Below are 20,796 nucleotides of genomic sequence, written 5' to 3'. Positions count from 1 at the left end.
CTGGGTTGCATAGTTTAATGAGCTGTAAGTAGCTGTTAGTCAATACTGATTGTTCCTGGAAGTGGAGATCAGCCGCAAAGCCAATGATGCAAAACCAATGTAAATCGTTTCTTCTTTTAATTAAAAGTATTTAATGTAGGGGGTCAAACTAAAGAGTCATAAGAAATAAAGTACAGATATCTGAAAATTCTACTTGATTACAGTAACCAAGTATTTGTTTTTCTAACTTTCTGGACCAACTGGAAGTTTCCAAAACATTAAAAGCTTGTGACGTCAGAACCAGTTCGGATCTAGTTTAGGCAAAGAAGAAAAACTGTTTTTTGCATCAGTTTTTACTTTATTTCATAGAAAAACAGCTGTAAAAAATAAAAAGTGTTGAGGGAACCAATCAGGTCAGGGCCTTGTGTCACATGATCAATTTCTCCTCTCTGATTGATTGACTGTTCTTAACAACTACAGAATTATTTGTTTTCAGCTGACAGGTCAAAGGTCATGTTTTCTAAGGTGAGTGAGTGGTACAGGGGGTTGTCAGGGGTCCTGGTCTCTCTGGGCCTCCATGGCTTTCTTCATCTTCTCCACCATCCACTGGGGGACAGAAAATGGCTTCAGCTCGTCCATCCTGACGTCCGGACAGTCCCTTAACACAACACACAGATGTTTACATGTGGAGACGGGTTTTTCCAAACGTGACGTGGATGAGAATCTTCACGGATAATGTGAAGACATGACTCACTTGTACTCATCACTGCGGGACAGATCCTGGATGTCCTCCTCAATCAGCAGGTACGCCTAAAGACAGACAGATGTTGAGGTGGAGCATTTAGTGTAGGAGGGGTAGATAAAGCTCTTGCTGTTGTTCTGATGATTTAGAGCAGTGAATTTACTCCATGCTCAGAGGAACTGATCAAAAAGGAGTTAAAATAAAGGTCTATCCCTAACATGACGTGTTTTACACACTGTCAGGATGAACGAAGAGGTTCTCACCATCTTTCCTCCCGTCGCTCTCATGTGGTGTCTCTCTGCCAACCACTGCTTGTCCTTTGCGTCAGCTGCGTACTGACACGTCAACACACAGATGGTCAAGTGCAGCAGATTTTAACAGTGAGGAAGTGTCATTCTTCTCTGGAGCTTTAACATGTTATTGATGGGACATAGGCGTGTGTTACCTTGAAGAGGTCTGCGTGTTTGATGTAGATCCGCCCTCTGGTGCCTCCCATTCCCAGCGCCCTGTGACATCACATTAACACATGACCTTTAACCCTGGCAGGAGCAGATCTACCTGCAGCTCATAGACCTGCTCTGACTGTTATATGCTGGATAATCTCTTTTACCTTCCACAGCAAATATTATCTGATATACCCCCTCCCAAACTAATAATTGATCAGTTATACTGAAAGTAGGCACATCAGCAACAGCATCTGTTCAGCTATTGCAGCACAATCACAGAAATGAAATAAAGTAAAGCAGCGAATTAGACATATATATCACGTGTGTCCTCCTCACCTGCTTTTCTTGTCCCACTGTTGTTAAAATAGCCTCACAGTAATATTTTACTATGTGCTGTTTAATGTGGACTAACGTTTACACCCAGGGGCTGCTGAGCCTGCACTGAGCACTGACACCTGAAGAATACTGAAAAAACTGCAGCGTTCTCAGTGCGAAAAGGTGACTCACTTGTTGGCTCTGGAACCAAGAACAAAGGTGCTGCCATCATTCAGTCTGGACGGATCCCACTGCAACACACACACACACACACACACACACAGACACACACACAGGTATACACAAGTTAATGTAAATTCACAGAGGTAAAAACCTTACAGGCATAGTCTGACTCACCTTTGGTCCTTCTCTTTTGATGGGCTCAGACTTTGGCTTCACCCTGAGGACACAGGGGTCAGGTGTGATAATCTACAGGGATACTGATGATGTCATCTACAAATCAGGTACTTACTGAGAGGAATTGCTCAAAGGTCGATCTGAGGATCCAAACCCAGCACCCGGACGAGGTTTCCTCTAAAAACAGAGAATTAATGTCAGTGCCACCTCCACCTGACCTGACTCTGTAACATACCAGACGTCACTTTACCTTCTTGAGGAGGGGGCTTCCTCTCTGACTGCAATCGTCATCAACAGGCCTGGATCTCTGACAGGACACAAAGAACACCATTGGAACCAGACCAGAACCAGACTGGGTTACAACATGTTTAGGGGCACGTACCTTGATGGCAACTTCTGGTCCCACCTTCTTTCCCTCCACATCTGGAAACAGCTGTTTGGCCTGGTAATCATAGTAACCATACAGAGACACAGGTGAGGTCAGATGTCACATGACACCTGCTGTGATGTCAGACAACAGGAAGTAAGCTCACATGTTCCAGTACGTTCCTGCAGGTCTCTTTGATCAGCTGATCTGTCTGAACCTCGTCTCCAACGTTCTCTTTCACATTTTCTGCTGCTTTCTCAAAGAACTGAAATACAGTGACACCTGCTTATACACACTACAGTGAATTCACTTTATCAAGTATTTCTGCCCAAGATGCTCAGTGTAAATAGTACAAATTGATGGTACTGATACTAAAATACAATGACATTAAGCTGAAAAAACTCATATTACTTTATTTTTAAACAAATGAAACCTAAAATGAAAAAAACGGCAAAAGAATTTTGACAGATCCTGTAAAATAAATATAACAACTAAATAAAAAATTAAAAAACTAGAAAATATGGTTGATCCACATATTTTGGGCTCTGATATGAAGGTTCAGAAAATGTGTTTTGTTGGAAACTCGGCTTAATTTCTAAAAAAACGTTCCGTTGTACTTGGAGAAAATACTGAAAAAAAGATTATATAATCATTAAGATTATTTTACTGCTTTAAAAAAAAATTCCAAAGAATTTCTAAATATAAATGAATTTAAAAGCCTACTAACACTCAGTCAAAACCGACGGTAAGGTGTCTATAGACTCAGTAAGCGAGGGGACGTAGTCCTCTAGTTAACTGATTGAACAGATAAGAAAAGACAGGGGCCAAACATGTGTGTGGGAAACAGTGAGCTTCTCTCTGGAACATCTGTTCCAGGGGTGACCTCTGACCTTCTGGTACTTCCTAAACACAGCCATGATGTCATCGTTGAAGCTGGGCTGAAGCACCGCCCTAAGCAGGTCCATAGACACCTGAGGATCAGTGTAGCTGCGCATATGCAGGTCAACAGCATGTTAATACTCACAGTATTATCCATCAGCAGATCAATAACCTGGTAACCAGTAAGAACAGCATTCACCTGACTGTCATGTGTGAGCGTCGACCTCGTCTGTGGATCTGTCTGTGTTTGATCATCAGGTTCCACGGATTCTACACAAATGTGTATCATTAATAAATCTCAAATTTAAACAATATCCTACTGTGTCAGATATATAAGATGCAGTTAAAGTATACTGTTATACTATACTACTATTATTTTAATTCTTGAGTCTCTTCTAAAATGTTTTTCGAACATATGGACGAAAGAAAAAAAAATCAAATAATAACAATATTAATAATCACAACAACAAGTATGTGATGTAACAACATAATTAATAAATAAACAAAATAAGATTAAATTTAAAACAACCAGAATCAGGTTAGCATCGAGCTAAGCTAACACTTTAGCCGCCGTCATCTTGGGTTTGTACCGGATTTTGCTCTGGCGGCTCCAGTCCGTCCTGCTCCAGCCAGTCCCGGCCTCCCTCACTGCGGTGGGCTCCCATGCTGGAATCGGTGCTAACCGGTCCAGGCTCGGCTTCAACCTTTGCGGGGCTCGGCTAACGCAACAGAAGCCAAAAACTAACAGTGGAAGCTTCTGACGTTTGACCCCCAGAACCGATGTTACAAAGCACCGTTTTCGGGTTTACAACCCTGAGTCCCAGCGTTAACACGCACCGGTTTGGTGAACTTTTTGTTTTTATAACCCGATGATTAACAAGCAGTTCTGAATGTTTGTTTCCTTTGATTCTCTCTCCAATTTATTTCCGGTTGTAGGAAGTTAGACGAAAAAAAAAGTCTTCCGGCCATCTTTCAAAATAAATGCACCGGAGCCTTTCCTGCATACGGCAACAGTAAGTGCACCACGATCAGTTTATATTAGTGTTAAATATCCTATTTAAAATTTGATACGTTCTGCTTTTTCACCGGTGTGTTTGTTTAGCAGAGAAGAGCCAAAAGGGAAATGATAAAACAAAATACTTTGTGACTTTCTTTTCAACATAAAGGGAATTTCATCATTAGACACACACCGCTCTGAGAATATAACTGGAACAGTAACACTGAATACTTTAGAAACACTTTGTGGATTGGTGCACAATAAATGGACACTGAAGTCAGTCTCTTCAAGATCAAAGCTGCCCTTCCTGAGCCTGCGTTATTATAATGGACCACCACAATAGGGGGGGGGACTGCTGTCCCTCTCAATATAGTTTATATCATTATTTAAGATGTTTGTACATGATCCTGGTACCTGTGTTCAGATTCCATGACATGAGTAGCATCACCTGAATAACTGTCAGCACTCAAAAACATAGATTCTATCAGGTGGGGTTTAAAGGATGTGTATGTGGCAACTTCCTGGAATAAAAAGATGATCATCATTTGCAAATGTCCTTAGTATTTTTTTTTAAATCTTTTTAATCTGTTTTGTGTTTATTAAGATGATGACCATTTTAACATAATCTCCATTCTTTCAATAATCTTAGTGGTTTTACTTTTGTACTTTAGATAAAAATTAGATAATCTGCTTAGTACTTTGACTAAAGTAAAAGATTTGAGTGGAGAATTTTTTAGGCCAAAACTTGCACTTTTACTTTACTACCGACTTTGTGTACTTGTACCACCTTTGTACACAGTGTATCACACATTGCTCTTTTAATTATATATTTTTTTGTTTATTGTAAGAAACTGATTTTCTTAACATCTCTATTTTTGTTTTGAATTTAAAATCATTTTCTGAAACCAAAATTGTGTTGTCAGTAGAGACGGGTGTAGAAACTGTGAACCTGTGTGAGTCCAGTGTAAATGAGAAGACGTACTAGCTGTATTGGGTTGGATATATTTTACTGCAGTATTTCTGCAGCAGGATGAAAGACAGTTTTACATTCTCCAGCTGTGACAACTATAAACAGCCGAGTCTTCCTCCGCAGCAGCATCACATCATCATCCTCTTCGGATTGAGACTTGGGGAATTAAAGGAGATTCTGTTTTTTTCATTGTCAGCTTGTCGAAACGGGCTCGAGTCGCTGTGAACACAGAATCTGTCGGTTTAAACAGAAATACATTGGAGATGAACTATGATGTCTCACAGTTATGACTGCATACAGCTAACTGTATTCATTACGCTCATGTCATTACAAGAAAATATCGTGTAATGTCTTCACATGTAGAGCTTTTTGTCTCATGTCATATGTTACTTTCCTTTTAATCATCTTATTTTTATTTAACAGATACACGCAGTGGTGCATCACAGAAGTGTAACGTTGGTGTTCAGACTGTTTCAAAGGCAGATACTGTTTTACTCTGTATAAAAGTAACAGACATTAAATGTGAAGAATTTGCAATTTAGTAACATTGCAAGTCTTTTGTTATTGTATTGCATCTCATAAACAAGAAAGCCATTAGTTATTAAATAGTTTTCTTAAATGAGTTAAAAAGTTAGTCAGAAGTTTGACAAACTGTCCTATTTAAAAGTCAAACATAAGTTATTGTATATATGTATGATGAGAACTATGTTTTGTAATTATTAAATTACAATCCTACAAATACACAAACGTCTCCAGTGTGTTTCCACAATATTTAAGACTTTAAGGAGGAGGGGGGGGGGAGTGCTAGCTCAACTCTACGAAAACAGAAATAAATCCACCACGTTCTCCAAATGTTGGACTGTTACTTTGCATTAAATTAAAACACTGAGGTTGAATGAAGAACAACGCTGCTCAGGATGAAGACTCAGCCTGAAAAACACATTCAGGAGTACGAACATCATTTAGAGTCAAAACATTTCATGCAAAAACAAAAAAACAATACAAAACAAAAAAACCCCAAACCATAAAAACAAACATATCATTTACAGAAAAAAGAACAGCTGAGAATTATTAAAAAAACAAAAACAAAAAGGTGGAGGAATATTCTGCTGGTTAGATGTCAGCATTACTGATGAATACACACTTCTACTTTTACAAGATATAGATTTTCTTAATAACACTTTGGTTTAGTTTAAAACAACCTATCATAAGCTTTATAATACAGAAAACAAATCTCTTAAAAAAATGTTAAATTAAATCAAATTTTAAAAAAGAACAGTTAAACAATTACATTTGTCATTTCCAATTTAACAGCAGATGAGGAAAATAACATCAAGAGATTTCATATAAGTTCACCTGTACAGTATCTACACACGGCAATACACGCCAACAGGACGAATCACCAGCCAATCAGAGAACACAGGCAGCTGCTGGCTGCTCGATCATTGGGTTACAAAGTGTGAGCAGCATTTGCTTTTAAAAATCTGCAAAAAGTTAGTAAAACATAAACCTCCTGAATAATGCAAACAGACTACAGCTTTATGTTTCAGCCTCAGAGGCCCTGGAAAAAAATATATTTTTGGCTAAATACAATTAACACAAAGTCACAATATTCATAGAAAAATCTAAATATTTAACGAAGGAAACAATGTTGTAAAGCGAATTATTGACTTTGTTAAAACATTAACATATTATGGTCAAATTAAAGAAAACATGTTGGGTGTGAAACTGTCTGTGTGGAACCTAAGAACAGGAGTTCACTTCAGGAAGCCTCACACCTGGTTTCACACCTGGTTAACGCCCCCAGCCCAAAAAGATAGTGGACCTGCTGCCGTGTCTCGGATCAACCTTCAACTTTATGAACCCACAGGACGTCTGGGGAGCCCATCCTCCATGACCAGTTTTGGCTGGGTCTCCTTCCACTAGTAAATAAATGCTCCACCTCCTATTTCCCACTGAAACTCAGTTTCCCACAGTGCACTGCAGCTGGGTTGCGTGACGAGTATAAATAGCTGCCTTATCAACCAATCACCAATCCCTGTTGGTGTGTGGATCAAACAAATCAAAATCCTCAACTGATGACATCACAGATGACATCACGTGAATGAGATTTTTATTGCTGGAGCTCCAACACTTTGCTGTTCACTGATTAGTTCCATTTCTCATTGGCTGGAGTGCTTGTTGCTACAGCCACACCTGGACATGAATCAGCTGCGGGTGGAAAAAAACCCAAAACACAACAGCTGATGAGAGCTGATTAAGGGAGTTTTGTAAAAGCCCACACAATGATGGATTTCGACAGCTGTCAGAGGGATTCTCAGGGGTCCATGCTGGGGCTCCGCCCCCCCACATGGTGGAGACAGCATTGTGGGTATGCTGAAAGAAGTTGAGGGCGTGCTACAGGTGCTGGTGGGGGACAGTCTGAACAGACGAGACAACAATCAGAAGAAACTAAGGCTGAAATCAAAAAAATGTAAACACCTCTCGAACAGGTCAGGGGGGTGTGGTTACATTGTAACCCACCTCTCTACACGGTGGTCGTCTTGTCTCGTGGACTGCTGCTGCTACTGCTACTACTGCTGCTACAGGTGTTGTTGTTGTCATGGCCACCCGGTGACATCACAGCGCTCGGCGGCCTGTCAGAGGCCTTGGGGGCGGAGTCTTTTTCTCCAGGTGCAATCTGGGCAGGGCCAGAAGTTGGCAGGGAGGTGGTGCGAGAAGAAGAGGGGCGGTAAGCCGCCATCAGCTCAGCCAAACGCTCTGGGGTTGGAGCCCACTTGGCAAAACCTGCGTTGTTTTGAAGGAAGATTACTGCCGTACCATGTACTGCCCGATAGTACATCTCATCCCTGCAAATAAAAGGATCAGTATTAGCAGGTATTCTTGAAGGTTTGTATATTTCACTTTAAAAAACAGTATAACGTGTAGTATCGGTAGACTGCAGTGCAGTTTAGAACATCTCCTCTATGCAGGAACAAACAAAAAAATACACTTACTGGCCACTTTATTAGGTACATCTGTACACTCTAATCCAATCCAGCAGCTCTGCCATGAATTCTGCTTTTACAATGTTCCTCAAAATTTCTCAGTTTTTAAGTTGAAACCGTCAGAAAGGTGACAATTCTACTGTGTTTGTTTTTGAGGTGGGTAGGTAGTGGAATTGTACTGGAGCGCATTACAAGAGGAGGAGGTTCTAAAGTTTTTGCCACCCTATTTAAAATGGACGAGGGGGCCAAATAGTTAGAGCTGCCCAATTAAAAAAAAAAACCTAAAGCTCTTTACCTGGAAATTAGAGGAGTGATAGATGAGAAAATTATCAGAACTGACTAAAAGCTCTTTTTAAAACATTATATGAAGGCTCCATCTAGTTAATGCATCTGTATTTTGTTGCTTGAGAAGCCAGAAATACTGCAGTGTTATAGTGAAGCCTGATGATCAGAAGTCACCATAAAACCAAAAATCAAGATAAACAGCAGAAATAAATAGAATACTATAGCTGATTCTGACACATCAATAACATCTGATCTAATTACTGCAGGGTGTAAAACTATGAAGTTTGACTTTAAAAATTGCCCAATAAGATGCAAACAGGCAGGCGACTTCATACACATTTATTACATCTAAATGAAATGACGCCCACATTAAAGAGGGAATTTTAACACAATTATAAAACACTTAAAACCCTGATTTATTATTGGTTGTTGCAGCTGTCAGTAAACACCATATGTCCCTTACTTGATGCACCAACCGGGAGATACCTGCAGATGGCACCTGTGTTTTGGATGGTTACTCATGGTGCAGATGCTGTGCGATTTACTGTCTCAGCTGATTTGCTGTACAGATGTTAGACTGTGTGAATGAGTGCATTTACATGCACTTAAGTAACTGGTATATTCAGAGAAATCAGCTTTCTCAGGGAATTGGGGAACAATGTTTACTTAAGTAACCTAGTTATGGAAAATCCCTGTATACTACAGCAGAACAGTAACCAGATTTCTCCTGCACCTCTGACCTTTTTTTGAACCTGGCACACAGATTATAGTTGTATAGTGACGGAAAATGCTGCTTTCTGACTTCTCTCTCTCTCTCAGAGTGACAGTGCAGGGGGAGAGAAAGGAAAGACATGCAGCTGATGCACAAAACACTGAATTTTAAGAATCCATGGGGAAACTTTTTTTTAAAAAGACTTATATGAGACATTGTGTCAGTTCATTTTTCTGTCGGACCTCAGGTTCACTTTGTTTAAAATGATGCAGCATCACCCTGTTAATCTCTTTTTTTATTCATTCTTTCAGTTAGCTGCATGCAGCTTATTGTCTGCAGCCTTTGGTTAAACGCATGCACAGATGGAGAAGGTTGATTAGAAACCTGGTTAATGGAGTCTGGAGTAATCAGCGTTCTCCTGACAGAAATCTACCTGGGGAAAGCAGGTTTCCCTAATACCTTACCCCGATTTTGGAAACCAGTTTTCCCATATACATGACACAGAAATCCGTTCTCCAGAGAAAGCAGACTGTAACCTGGTTACTTAAGTCTATGTGAAAGCACTCAATGTGAGCAGAGGGAGGAGAGCAAGTCATCTCATGTCAGAGAGCTAATGAGCTAATGTCCAAGTGAAGTCACTGGCTTCAAGTCTTTCAAAGACTCTCCTGAAGGCACCAGGGCACATGGGCCAAAGCGAATGTCCACGACAAAAGAATGACTCAACCACATACACGTTTCTACATTTGTACAGCAGGCTTTTTGTCAGAGGGGAAATCTTATGCATCCTTTACATGTTAAAAGTGTTTCATCCTTTTTTCTTACAGGCAGGGCCAGAACTGTGGTATTACAGCATAAGAACTGTAGTAATAAAACTGAAGATGCATTGAATCATAGCCTAAACAGCATCATTCAATTATTCATATCCAATTGATGAAAATGTCGATGGCCTAGTAAACACTCAAACCACAAACACTTATGGATTCTGTTGATGGCCCAAGCAATTTAATAAAGATAAAACTAATGTACAGTCTATAAGTGTTTGGTGATAGTGATAATAAGTAAAGTTCAGATCTTGTGGACAACTGTCCAAAAAGAATTTGACACAACAACACATCACAGGCAGTTTCCGAAAGACAAGTAGACAAAATCTCATAATTTTTAAATGTTAAAACTCATGTTAACTTCATGGTCCAGCACCTGAACAATGCACTCATCCCTTCCTCAGTTGGACAATGCAGTCTTGTAACTGTGTCCAAGCACAATTTTCAAACAGAGTTTGCGGTAAAACAGGTTTGCTGCTGATTGTCAATAAGTCCAAAAGGCAGTGACGACAACATGAAATCAAAAGCAGCAGCTATTAGATCTTCTTTGTTGATGCTAAATATGGGGTTTCCGCTTGCTTTCCCAACACCAAAAATCTGACCCCATTTAAGCCCTGTGGACTGTATGAATGAGTACAGGAATTGGTACTGTGTTAAAGATCAGTATCACAATACAATTGTAAAAGTGAAGTACAGAATAACACAGTCATAGTTTTAGTAGTCTTAGTACCTTTTGCAGATGTGCTGGCTTCCAGAGCGATACTCGTGCTCGTAAGGTGGTATGGTCAGCTGGTGACGGAGGAACCGACTTCCCTCCATGCGAGTCAGCGCTGGGGTCACAGGGTCTCTCCACTCAGGGACGAAGACGATGAAGGACAGAGGCTCCGAGGACTGATCCAGGAGCTCCTGACAGAAACACAGACCACAAACAGTTCACATGCATGAAGAGACCAGTCCTCAGGTGTCAGTGTTCAGACCAGTATCAACCACATTACTTCAGATGGTCTTAAAAAGGACCAGGGTCAACATGGCCACTCTAAACAGTAAAAGCACTGGGCTAAAAGATTCCCAGTTAAATCCAAGTAAAAGCATTAAGCAGGTTGGTTACATGTCACTTAAACTACAAAAGTCAAGTACTTCACTAAGAAAACAATGTGTTTTAAAGTTATGATAAACCCTGTAGACCAGTTAATAAAACATAAGGGTCAAAGGTTACTGTTGGTAAAGGTGGATCTAATTTTAGCCACTTTATGTGCTGACAGGTGGCTAACTCACAATGATGTATCAGCATTTATTAATACATCATAGTATTAATTTTTGTTTTGAGTGTACAATTTTGATAAGGGACAAATTAAAAAATTAATGGTGTGTGAGGGCAATTACAAAGATTCAACTCGTGTTCCACATTTGCCTGAAGTTGTTGTTTAATCTTTGCCTTAAGTCAATAAGGACTTTAGTTTGGCAAATAATTATTTCAGACCATTTAATTTGTTGTATTTAAAATATTCAACTGAAGCAGAAATCAAAAGCAAAGTCAGACTAAAGTTATTTCAAAGAAAATTGGGGTTTTCTTCTTTTTTTATGGAAGTGATTTTATGTTATTTCTTAATAAATACGATAAACAACAGTAACTAATTACAGTTTTTACTGAACGAACCTCAAAGTGCGTGACCATAACTTCCATTAGCTCTTCACAGAAGGGAGGGTTGGCTTCAAACGAGCCACTGACTGGACAGAAAGACAGGAAGGGCCTGAAAATACAAAAGTACTGTTACTAACACATGTTTGTAGAACTATAATATTACTCACTTATTGAATATACTAAAGTAGCTGCAGTATTTTGTATCTGTTGCTGCAGTCATGGGCTAGGACCTCATGAGATACATGCATGTTTCAGCACCGCCATTGCAATGTGCACACGCATCACAGGATCTGCAATGTTTTTGCTGTTTGATACAGAAGGAAAACTCACACACTTCCACTTTTCCATGACTAATCTAAAAGAGCAGCCCTACAGTGGAGAATTGTTGCTCCTCACCCTCTGGATCCGAAGAAGCCGTCAGTGTCAGGGAACGCCGAGCAGAACTGTTTGAAGTAGCAGTTTAACGGCGAGGCAAAACACTCGAAGGAAACTCCAAACTGTCGGTTTAGTGCTTCAAACACAGACACCGGCAGCGCGCCCTGCAGGCCAGTCCCCTCGTTAGCACCGCTGCCAAACATCACCTGCAATCACACAGCCCATGAACTTATTAACAAGCTTCCGGCTTCCAGATGAGAAGCTGATTTGTTAAGAGACAGCGAGCTGACCTGATATCTCTTTAGGAGACACCACACTCTGGACAGGAACTTCTCAAAGCGAGGATCGTCAATGCAGCTGTACCTGTACAAAAGCTCCTGCACAGAGAAAGTGTCAGGTGAACATCTCCATCTGTTGCTTCAGGTACTGTCACTAAAACTGATCACTTCTTGCAGAGATGATAACAGTAAATCCTTCCAGTGGTTGAAACAGAGTAAGTCATCTTTCTTTCCTGATTGTAAAGTTGGACAATTTATTCAATTAATGTGATTGATTACTTTTTTTTGGTTTTGAATTATGTAAAAAATGCCTAAATTGAAAAATTTTGATTAGTCACATCACATGCTGTCACTCATCCATAGAGGATGTAGCTAGTGTTGTAGTACTGAAGATTGGTCTCGAGACAGGTCTTAAGACCACCTTTTTTAAAGGTCTCGGTCGTGTTTTACTCCGTCGTGTCTTGGTTTCAGAGAGGACGGACTCTGCATTCTGCTGAGGACCGGTCAAGCCCACAACTGTGGCAAAACTCATTAAATTGCCTGAGCATTCACTGCTTTGATGTAAAAGGTCCTACTTCAAATGCAGCCACTTCCGTCACTTCTATCCGATTGGAAATTATTGGTTTTCACCCCCATAGAGCAGAACACCTTATGTAGTTACTCTAGATGGGTGTTTCAATACACAGCTGGTCCAAGTATTATGTGTTACAAAGTTTACAGCATGTAAAAGGACAACAGGCTTCCTACAGATGTTTTCTTTATAATTATGGCACCTTTAGCGTTAGTTACTAGGGAAAAACACATCATTTCTTTTTATTAAAAATTATTAGAGATGTTATATACAGTATGTAGCAATATAGCATGGCAGTAAAATGTTCATGTTTTATCTTGTACACCACTGGGTTTAAGCCGAAGCTCACCTACAGACCGTTCAACTCAACAGCACCTGGCTACATGAAGACCTTTAACCAGGTCTACAATCCCCCCACCCTCTGCACTCTGCCAACAAATGGCATCTAAGCAAAGCCTCATCAGAGCAATATCAGCTGTTAAACCTGAAGTACTGACCAGTTTGCTGAAGTGACCCCTGTTTACTTTGACCACCTCCCCCCTGAAGCGCAGACAGGCCACGTCATTCTCAAAGTGGAGCTCTACCCGAGGGAGGGGGGGCGAGGGGGCGGCTAAACGCACCGGGTAACAGTAGACCAGGCGGGACTGCTGCGGGGATGCACATGCCTCTGCAAAAGGAACACACATGTAAATAACAATCCACGTCAGATGTGTGTACATATGAGCATGCCAGACAGCAGGCACAGCTGTGTGTGTGTACCTGTGGGCGGGTCTTGCAGCAGGCTCAGGTGTATCTGTCTCAGGCGGCGGCTGTACTCTGCAGACAGCTGGTAGATCTTGGAGCAGATTCCTTCCACAGAGTCTTTTGCGACGGCAGTGACATGAGGACCACACTGCTTCCTCAGGTGCTCCAGACGGTCCTACAGGAACACAGCTGAAATTAAACGTTCATGCATAGACTCTGCTACTTCTTTGGCCTCAAGCTGGTACCTGAGACATCCTCTCAGACCCCTACAGAGTCAGTGTTCTCATGCCAGGTGGACCTGGTAATGTCAACTGTCCTGTTGAAATCAACTTAATGTGAGGTTGGCCGTAGCTCAGTAGGTAGATCAGTCGTCCACTGACCCACAGGGTCAGAAGTTTGGATTAGACTACTTCCTAGCTACATGTCAAAGTTCCCTTGGGCAAGAAACTGAACCCCAGCTTTGTTTTCCGGCAATCTGCTTGAAAGCTGTTAACATAAAATCTGCATTATTAATTAGTCCCCTGATTGGTTGGGGATGTGGCCTTTGCATTCAACCCCAGCCTAAAGCAGGATGCTGAAGACTTGTCTACAGTGCCCACTACAGTGTAGGAGAGCAACGATGCAAATGAGAAAAGGGCTTGACAAGTAAGAACACATTGATTGTTGTGGATGACACACGCCCATGCAGGTTAGCTTGCACGCAATCCTCTGCAGCTAGCATGTTGAGGCATGGGCCCCATAAACAAGACTATAATTTCAGAAGCAGTGAAGAGGCCACATGTTGTGGCCCACCATGAAAAAACAATTCTTATGTAGTAAGGTGTTAAGAACCAGTCTGTACACATTTGGGTTGACCAGGACTGATTAAAGCCACCTGGTGGTGAACAGCTGACAGCACTGCTTCTATTCACCTGAATAGAATATACCCATAGATTTTTGATCTACAGTTTTCTGGAAAGCAGGTCGTCTCAAAAACCACCCTGAACAATTTTGTTGTGGATGATCTAATAAACAACTACAACATAATGATGTGTTCAGGGTAAAGAAAGAAAGAAAGAAAAACAGACGCTTACGGTCACTTACCATGTAGTCCTCTTTGGTGGCGGAGTGGTCCCGGCGGAGCCAGCTCATTGTATCTTCAGCGTTCCATTTCACCACCTTTCTGCTCTCTGGACTGGCGTTTCTGCACAGTTCAGAGGTCAGAGATTACAGGTCAGTTTTGGCGTTAACAGGGTATCTGCACAGCTTTTGAAATTGTTTTTAATACCTGTAAGACCTTGACAAAGAAAACTTTTATGCCATTTCCACAGTGGAAAATTGTGCAGTAGAACTGAGCAAGATATTTTAAATCTATCACAGTATTTCTCCCCCACTGTCTCCCCATGTCTCTGAATACGAAGTCTTATCGTCTCATTTGTCAGTTCTGTGATACTTTCATCGTAAGTAAAGTCAGCCTCTGTAGATTTGTGCTGACTTTTTATACTTAAACTTCAGAAAAATCTCCTGCAATGGTCACCAGTATTAAAAGTCTGCTCCTCCTCACTCATCATGTGTAGCACATTAATTAAAAACTGCAGCTCTGTGCTAAACCTGAGACAGTAGATATGTCTTCAACTTAGCAGTACATTTAAATGAAATGTTTACTTCCTGAACCCTGTTACCTTCAGGGAAAATTGCAAGAGCGGAGGAATCTGGCAGAATCAAAACATCAGACATTCAGGGCCTGAATAACATCATTTCAATTATTAGTCACATAAAAACTGCTGGACTTATTTTAACTCTGATTAGTCTGAATCAACTTTTAAATTAAAAATTTTATTCTGAAAATTAAATTGAGGAATTTTAAGAATCCACAGATACCCTGGTTAACACCCCTGACCTACCTGGAGTCGATCATCTTCTTGGCGGCTTCAGCATATTTAAACAGCAGCTTCCTCGCCTCCTCTTTGTACTTGATACGAGACAATCTGAGACACACAGACATCAACAAAAACATTATCATCGAGGTGGTAACTTAATAAACAGTCCATTCAATCAGTGCATCCCTGTCTTTAGACAGACAGGTACCTGATGGGGATGTCGTTCATCACCTCTCTGAACATGGACGGGGAGATGACCGGGTCACAGTCACTGGGCAGTAATGGGTCATGACCTTTGTCAATCACTTTCCTCTCCAGCAGCCAACGATTGAATGATTCCCGGGGCGGATCGATCCCTGAATCACAGACAGACCAATTCAAGTGGACTTACAGGCAGTAAGAAAAACTCCATTTTTCAACAGGTTTTATTTCCTCACTTTGGTGGGAGAAAACTGTTACAGTATGACAGAATGGTACCTTCTCTCTGGTGGCACAGCTCGTGGTAGTGTTGCCTCAGTTTGGTGACCAGCTGAGCTCTCTGCAGCTCAATCTCAGGGTGGGGGGGCAGGTGGTTGGCTGGGGCGTGCTCTCTGATCACAGCGTTGGTTTGAATGTCCAGGTCCCAATATATCCTAAAAACCCACGTGAAAGTGTGAACCCTTAAGGACATACAAAGCAATGATATATATGCCATCAGGAAGGGGAGGGACCTTAGGACTCACACTGCTGGTCTGTACGGCGTGGGGGTGGGACTTGGTGTAATGGGGGTGGTTGATTGAGCCTGTTTTTCCTCGGGAGCAGAGCTCCAGGGTTTGACACCAGGGGTGCTGGGAGAGATTGGTGTGGTGGGCTCGACCTGGAACCAAAGAAACACCTGGTCAGATTAAAGAAAGTTAGAGGATTCCATTTCCTATAAGCCAGCAAACACCGGTCCCTGGTCTAATGGCGCATACATGTGGACATGAGGTTTATTCATTTGGCAGATGCTTTTATAAAAAGGAACTTGTGCCATTACCTTTCCTACCATCACTTTCTATGATCTTTGTACTTTACTTGGGCTGTCAGTTAGTTACAAAACAGCAAAAAATCTAAGTCAAGGAGAAAACGTTAAGGCAAAGTGTTATGAGAAGAAATGTTTGGATTTTATTAAATGCAATGGCCAAATAGGACAAATAGGACTTTATACGATAGATAAATAGGTTGCTGAGGAGCTCTGTGTTCCACCATTTGAATACTGAGAGTAAGGCTGCTGAAAGTGCAGAATTTGGTAGAGCCGTCATTACCGTGGGACCACTGAGTTTGTTGGCAGAGGGGAGTGGGTGCAAGTAATTGTAGAACGAGATGAGGGGGTTCTGTTGAGTTTAGGCAAGAGTCAGTGCTTTCAGACTGTGATGTGGGCAGCTACAGGAAGTCAGTACAGAGATCTGAAGAGTGTTGCGAGTAAATGTCCTTTTCAAATGATCAAAAGCTGCTGTATTTTTGCATCATCTGGAGGTAGCACTGTAGCAGGGCATGCAGAAGACAAGACAAGATATGACCAGTGCTTGCAAGAGGAATTGGGTTGCATATTCAGATAGGGAGGGTTTGATCTTTCTTATGTTGAAGAAGGCTAATCTAGATGATCGAGAGATGGAGAAACACAGAGCGACTATGAACGGAACTGTGTCAGTGTGATGGTTTTAATTTGTTCCTTTGCTCCACCTAAGACATGTTATCGCTGCCACAACTCTGATCTGTGATTCCTAATCTGAGGCTAATGGCAAGTTTTAATTGTGTGAATGTGACAAAGTCATAAAATTATCACCTGAGCAGGTGTAGGTTTTTTTACCTTAGCTCGTTTGAAGCTGTTAGGTCCCGCCCCTTGCTCTTCAGAGCTTCTCCTTTTCCTCTGACCATTACCAAGGTTACTGTCAACTCCTTCTGCTGGGGCTGCATTCAGACCCAACGGGTCAGACTGGGGAGAGAGACAGGTCTCAGTCTCAGATCCAGTTCTCGTTAATACTTAACAACGCAAAGTTTATATTTCAGTGACTCACGATAACGTCGTGCTGACCAAGAACTGGAACTTCCCACAGACTCTGATTGGTGAATCTGTTAAAGTAATATGGTCGGTTCTCTCTCCGTGACCAGCACTTAGACCAGCCCGCCTGGACTAGTTCATCTGTCAAAGAGAGAAACCGGTCAGAGACCAGAGACAAGAGACACACACACACACACACACACACACACACACACACACACACACACACACACACACACACACACACACACACACACACACACACACACACACACACACACACACACACACACACACACACACACACACACACACACACACACACACACACGGCTGTACCTGGCAGCTCAGGTGGTTTTGTGGGTGGAGAGGGGGGCGGTCCCTGTGAGGAGGCAGGGGCAGCGGGAGACATTACCCTGGCCACCTCCCCCTTCGCCGAACCCTGACTGTCATTGGACATCTCAGCTGTTCATCAGAATGACATCGACTTGCTTGGAAAGGAGAAGGTGATGTATCTATTGAAACAAAACACAAAAACTTTGTAGAAGTCAGGAGGAACTTAATGTATTTAAGTTTCACTGACTATGTTTAAACATACAAATATGTTGGGGACGACTGGTAGTCGAGTGGTCCCAATGTCTCTAGTTCAAACCCCGAACAGTGGACCTTTGACTCAATTCCACTATCAAATGCATAAAAGCCCTAAAAATACATTTAAAAAACTTTAATGCACATGTCATTAACAGCTAAACTGGTGTCATAGTGAAATGTGTCTTCACTTATGAAATATTTGAAGTAACTCGTCCATTTACAGAAATTTGCAGCAATTCAAAGTAAATTAAATTACATTTCTCCATTTTTGTCACAATCTCTTTTTTCCTCTGTTTCTTACCACAGTAAATTGGAAGTGTAAAGAGAGCAACATTACTTTTTCTTTACAGACCAGACAATACATTTTTCTAGCCTAGATTTTGTTTTATCTGGAGTATTTACTTTCAAATATTTGTGTCTTTTAGGTATCATTTGTATTACATGTGTATTACAGCGACTGTATCTCAGTTGATAAGGCAGTCGTCCACGGAGCACAGAGTCAGTGGTTTGATTCCTGGTCACGGATACGTGTCGACCTGTTCTTGGGCAAGACACTGCTCCCAGGGGGTCAGGTGATCACCTTGCATGGCAGCCACCGCCATGTCTGTCATAGAAACATACTGAGGGAACGGAATATCTGTACCTGTATAAAAGGCAAATAAACTTGATGTTCTTTGGGTTTTGGACAAAACTTGATGTCAACAGAGCACCTAAGAAACTGATCAATAGAATATATAATAAATGTTGCACAAATGCACAAATTTCTTCTGAAAAACAGTTAATTTTCTATTAGAATGAATCTGATTCTATGCTACTGTTTGGAAACTGCCAGCTATTTGTTTTATGAACACAGCTGTGCATTTCAGCAGATGTGTGTGTAGTCTACTCTGTAATCCTATTATTTCATACTTGGTTTTAAATTTAATTATGAAAATGTGATTATTAACTTGTGTAATAAACAATTGTAATTGTACTTTCCCGTGAACATAGCAGCAACTTTATACACGTGAGTTTGTAAGGTGAAACTAAACTATAATCAGATGGACAATGTGGGACTAAAGCTGCAACTAGGCTTTTATTTCATGGTTTGTCTATAAATAACAGACCCTAAATTTCAAGTTTAGGGTCATCACAGCAGTGCATTAGTCTACGTGTTGGTTTGGCACAGATCTTCTGCCTGGTGAACTTCCTGACAACCCAGTTTCTACCAGGCTTCGGACCAGCACTATGAAGATGGGGAGGGGCTGTTGGGAGTTCAGTGTCTTGCCCAGTACAAATGATCAGGAAGAGCGGGGTGCGAACCTCTGACCTTATGGCCTGTGTGCGGCACCTCTACCAAAAGAGCCACTGTGCCCCATCCTCAAATCTCCTTTAACTTGTTTAACTCGTTAAGCTTGAAACCCCATGATTTCATTGACAATACCAGTAAACTGAGAAACCAGAAAAACCAACAGGCTGTAGCTTGTATAATAAAACCTGAAATCAATTATCAAAGAACTACAGCTTCATTTTAATTAAACTAAATAAACAACTTTTCATAGCAGATATATCAAACTAAACCTGGAAAAATGTGATTTACTTGACAGGTTTAAAGCCTGTATATGAATAATTTTGTTCTTAAAAAAAAAAAAAAATCACTTTTATAGCAGATTAATTTTTTGGTAAAGACATCAGCGCACTTCGTTTGTCTGTCAAATAGGAAATAAAAAGGCAGATATCTGGGATTTCAGTCAAAAGGTAGGAATAAAAATGAAAGAGGAGGCCGAGCTGTTTTTTGGTGACAGGCTGTGTGGCGGGTTTTAGGCAGCAAACGGAGCAATGCTCGTGTTTAAAGAACCTGATCGGAAAAGCACCGATGGTCACAAAATCCCTCAAGTGATGTTTCAAACGCTCCGAGGAGACGTTTGGTCACTGCCGAGGTTTTCTCTCTCATACGCAGAAACGAGCGCCATCGCTCCGCGCATGCGCCTGGCTGGCTTTCCAAACAAACACGGAGGAGGAGAAGAAGAGGGGGAGAAGGAGGGGGAAGGACAACAAAAGGCTGCGGCTGCTCCTTCACAGCCCGGGCTCAACACACGGGCTCCACGGCGGTCGGTCCCGTCCTACCGCGAGCTCAAACCGGGCTAAAGTGACTTCAACAACTACAGTGTGAGCCGGGATCACTTCACTTCGCTCCGTAACAGCCATTTTACGCGGGCCGTTCGGTGTCCGCTCGGAGCGGCAGCTGCTGTTTCGGCGCCACTTCTCACACAAGATGGCGGACACGCCCCTGCCACAGCACGGCGCGTTCTGCACAACATTTCTTCTCCACACTTCTCACTCAGCCGCCCTGCGCGCAGAGAACCCGGTAATTCTGATGCGCGAAACCTTCCGCCGCATGTCGGCGGGGTCGTAGGAACACGGTGTGCCCTCGTTCCCTTACCTTGAACGGTTAAGTTACGGAGAGTTGTGGGTCCTGTGTGTTTGTTTCGGGTCATCCGCTCCGCTCCCTCCCCGCCTGCTCAGACATCTTTACAGGGACCCGGGGTGAGCCACTGCGCAGACGCAGCGGCGACCTCGCTTCCTGTTCCGTGTTGGCCTTGTAGTCGCCGCCATGTTGATGAGGTCAAAAAGCTTGAAATTAAAACAGTTTCTTTAAAAATGAAGAATCGAAAAACAACTTAACTTTTCACAACCAAACTGTACGAAGGTTATTTTTTTTTAATTTACCGTTCCGCTCCACCACCAGCCCGAAACCGTAAACAGTTTAAAGCAGCAAAAACATCCGTTATAGAAAAATTTCATATACATTTTTTAAGAGGTTTTTAAACAATATTTGTCAAACATGTAAAACACTTTCTATTGTACACTTAAAAACAA

The 20,796-nt window shown here is 41.7% G+C and overlaps 2 protein-coding genes across 5 annotated transcripts; both read right to left on the bottom strand.

The window, feature by feature from the left end:
- Window positions 1–316: 316 nt before the first annotated feature.
- On the bottom strand, window positions 317–4,035 carry LOC137128022 (deoxynucleotidyltransferase terminal-interacting protein 1). Its single transcript, XM_067505671.1, has 13 exons — window positions 3,676–4,035; window positions 3,285–3,355; window positions 3,097–3,193; window positions 2,373–2,471; window positions 2,222–2,281; window positions 2,090–2,146; window positions 1,955–2,016; window positions 1,840–1,882; window positions 1,675–1,733; window positions 1,167–1,227; window positions 985–1,056; window positions 734–789; window positions 317–637 (listed from the first exon to the last, which is right to left on the bottom strand). Exons 1-13 carry the CDS (start codon window positions 3,748–3,750, stop codon window positions 529–531), a joined length of 921 nt encoding a protein of 306 aa, XP_067361772.1. The 5' UTR covers window positions 3,751–4,035; the 3' UTR covers window positions 317–528.
- Window positions 4,036–5,072: 1,037 nt separating this feature from the next.
- pcif1 (phosphorylated CTD interacting factor 1) lies at window positions 5,073–20,464 on the bottom strand. Of its 4 annotated transcripts, none has more exons than XM_067505413.1 (17): window positions 20,360–20,464; window positions 17,686–17,861; window positions 17,363–17,487; window positions 17,155–17,280; window positions 16,049–16,182; window positions 15,804–15,958; window positions 15,535–15,682; window positions 15,351–15,434; window positions 14,551–14,650; window positions 13,483–13,642; window positions 13,221–13,390; window positions 12,165–12,251; window positions 11,896–12,080; window positions 11,515–11,608; window positions 10,588–10,763; window positions 7,576–7,901; window positions 5,073–7,473 (listed from the first exon to the last, which is right to left on the bottom strand). In XM_067505413.1, exons 2-16 carry the CDS (start codon window positions 17,804–17,806, stop codon window positions 7,580–7,582), a joined length of 2,187 nt encoding a protein of 728 aa, XP_067361514.1. In that variant the 5' UTR covers window positions 17,807–17,861; window positions 20,360–20,464; the 3' UTR covers window positions 5,073–7,473; window positions 7,576–7,579. The 4 variants fall into 4 exon arrangements, with proteins under 4 accessions (XP_067361514.1, XP_067361516.1, XP_067361513.1 ...); XM_067505415.1 differs by having other exon boundaries at window positions 5,073–5,286; XM_067505412.1 differs by adding an exon at window positions 18,379–18,580 and having other exon boundaries at window positions 5,073–7,901; window positions 20,360–20,429.
- Between the last annotated feature and the right edge of the window lie 332 nt (window positions 20,465–20,796).

The sequence above is a fragment of the Channa argus genome, chromosome 5, assembly GCF_033026475.1.
Source record: "Channa argus isolate prfri chromosome 5, Channa argus male v1.0, whole genome shotgun sequence".
In the NCBI taxonomy this organism is placed as follows: domain Eukaryota; kingdom Metazoa; phylum Chordata; class Actinopteri; order Anabantiformes; family Channidae; genus Channa; species Channa argus.
Note: the sequence above shows the minus strand (reverse complement) of the source record. Positions and strands in the feature narration are given on the sequence as shown.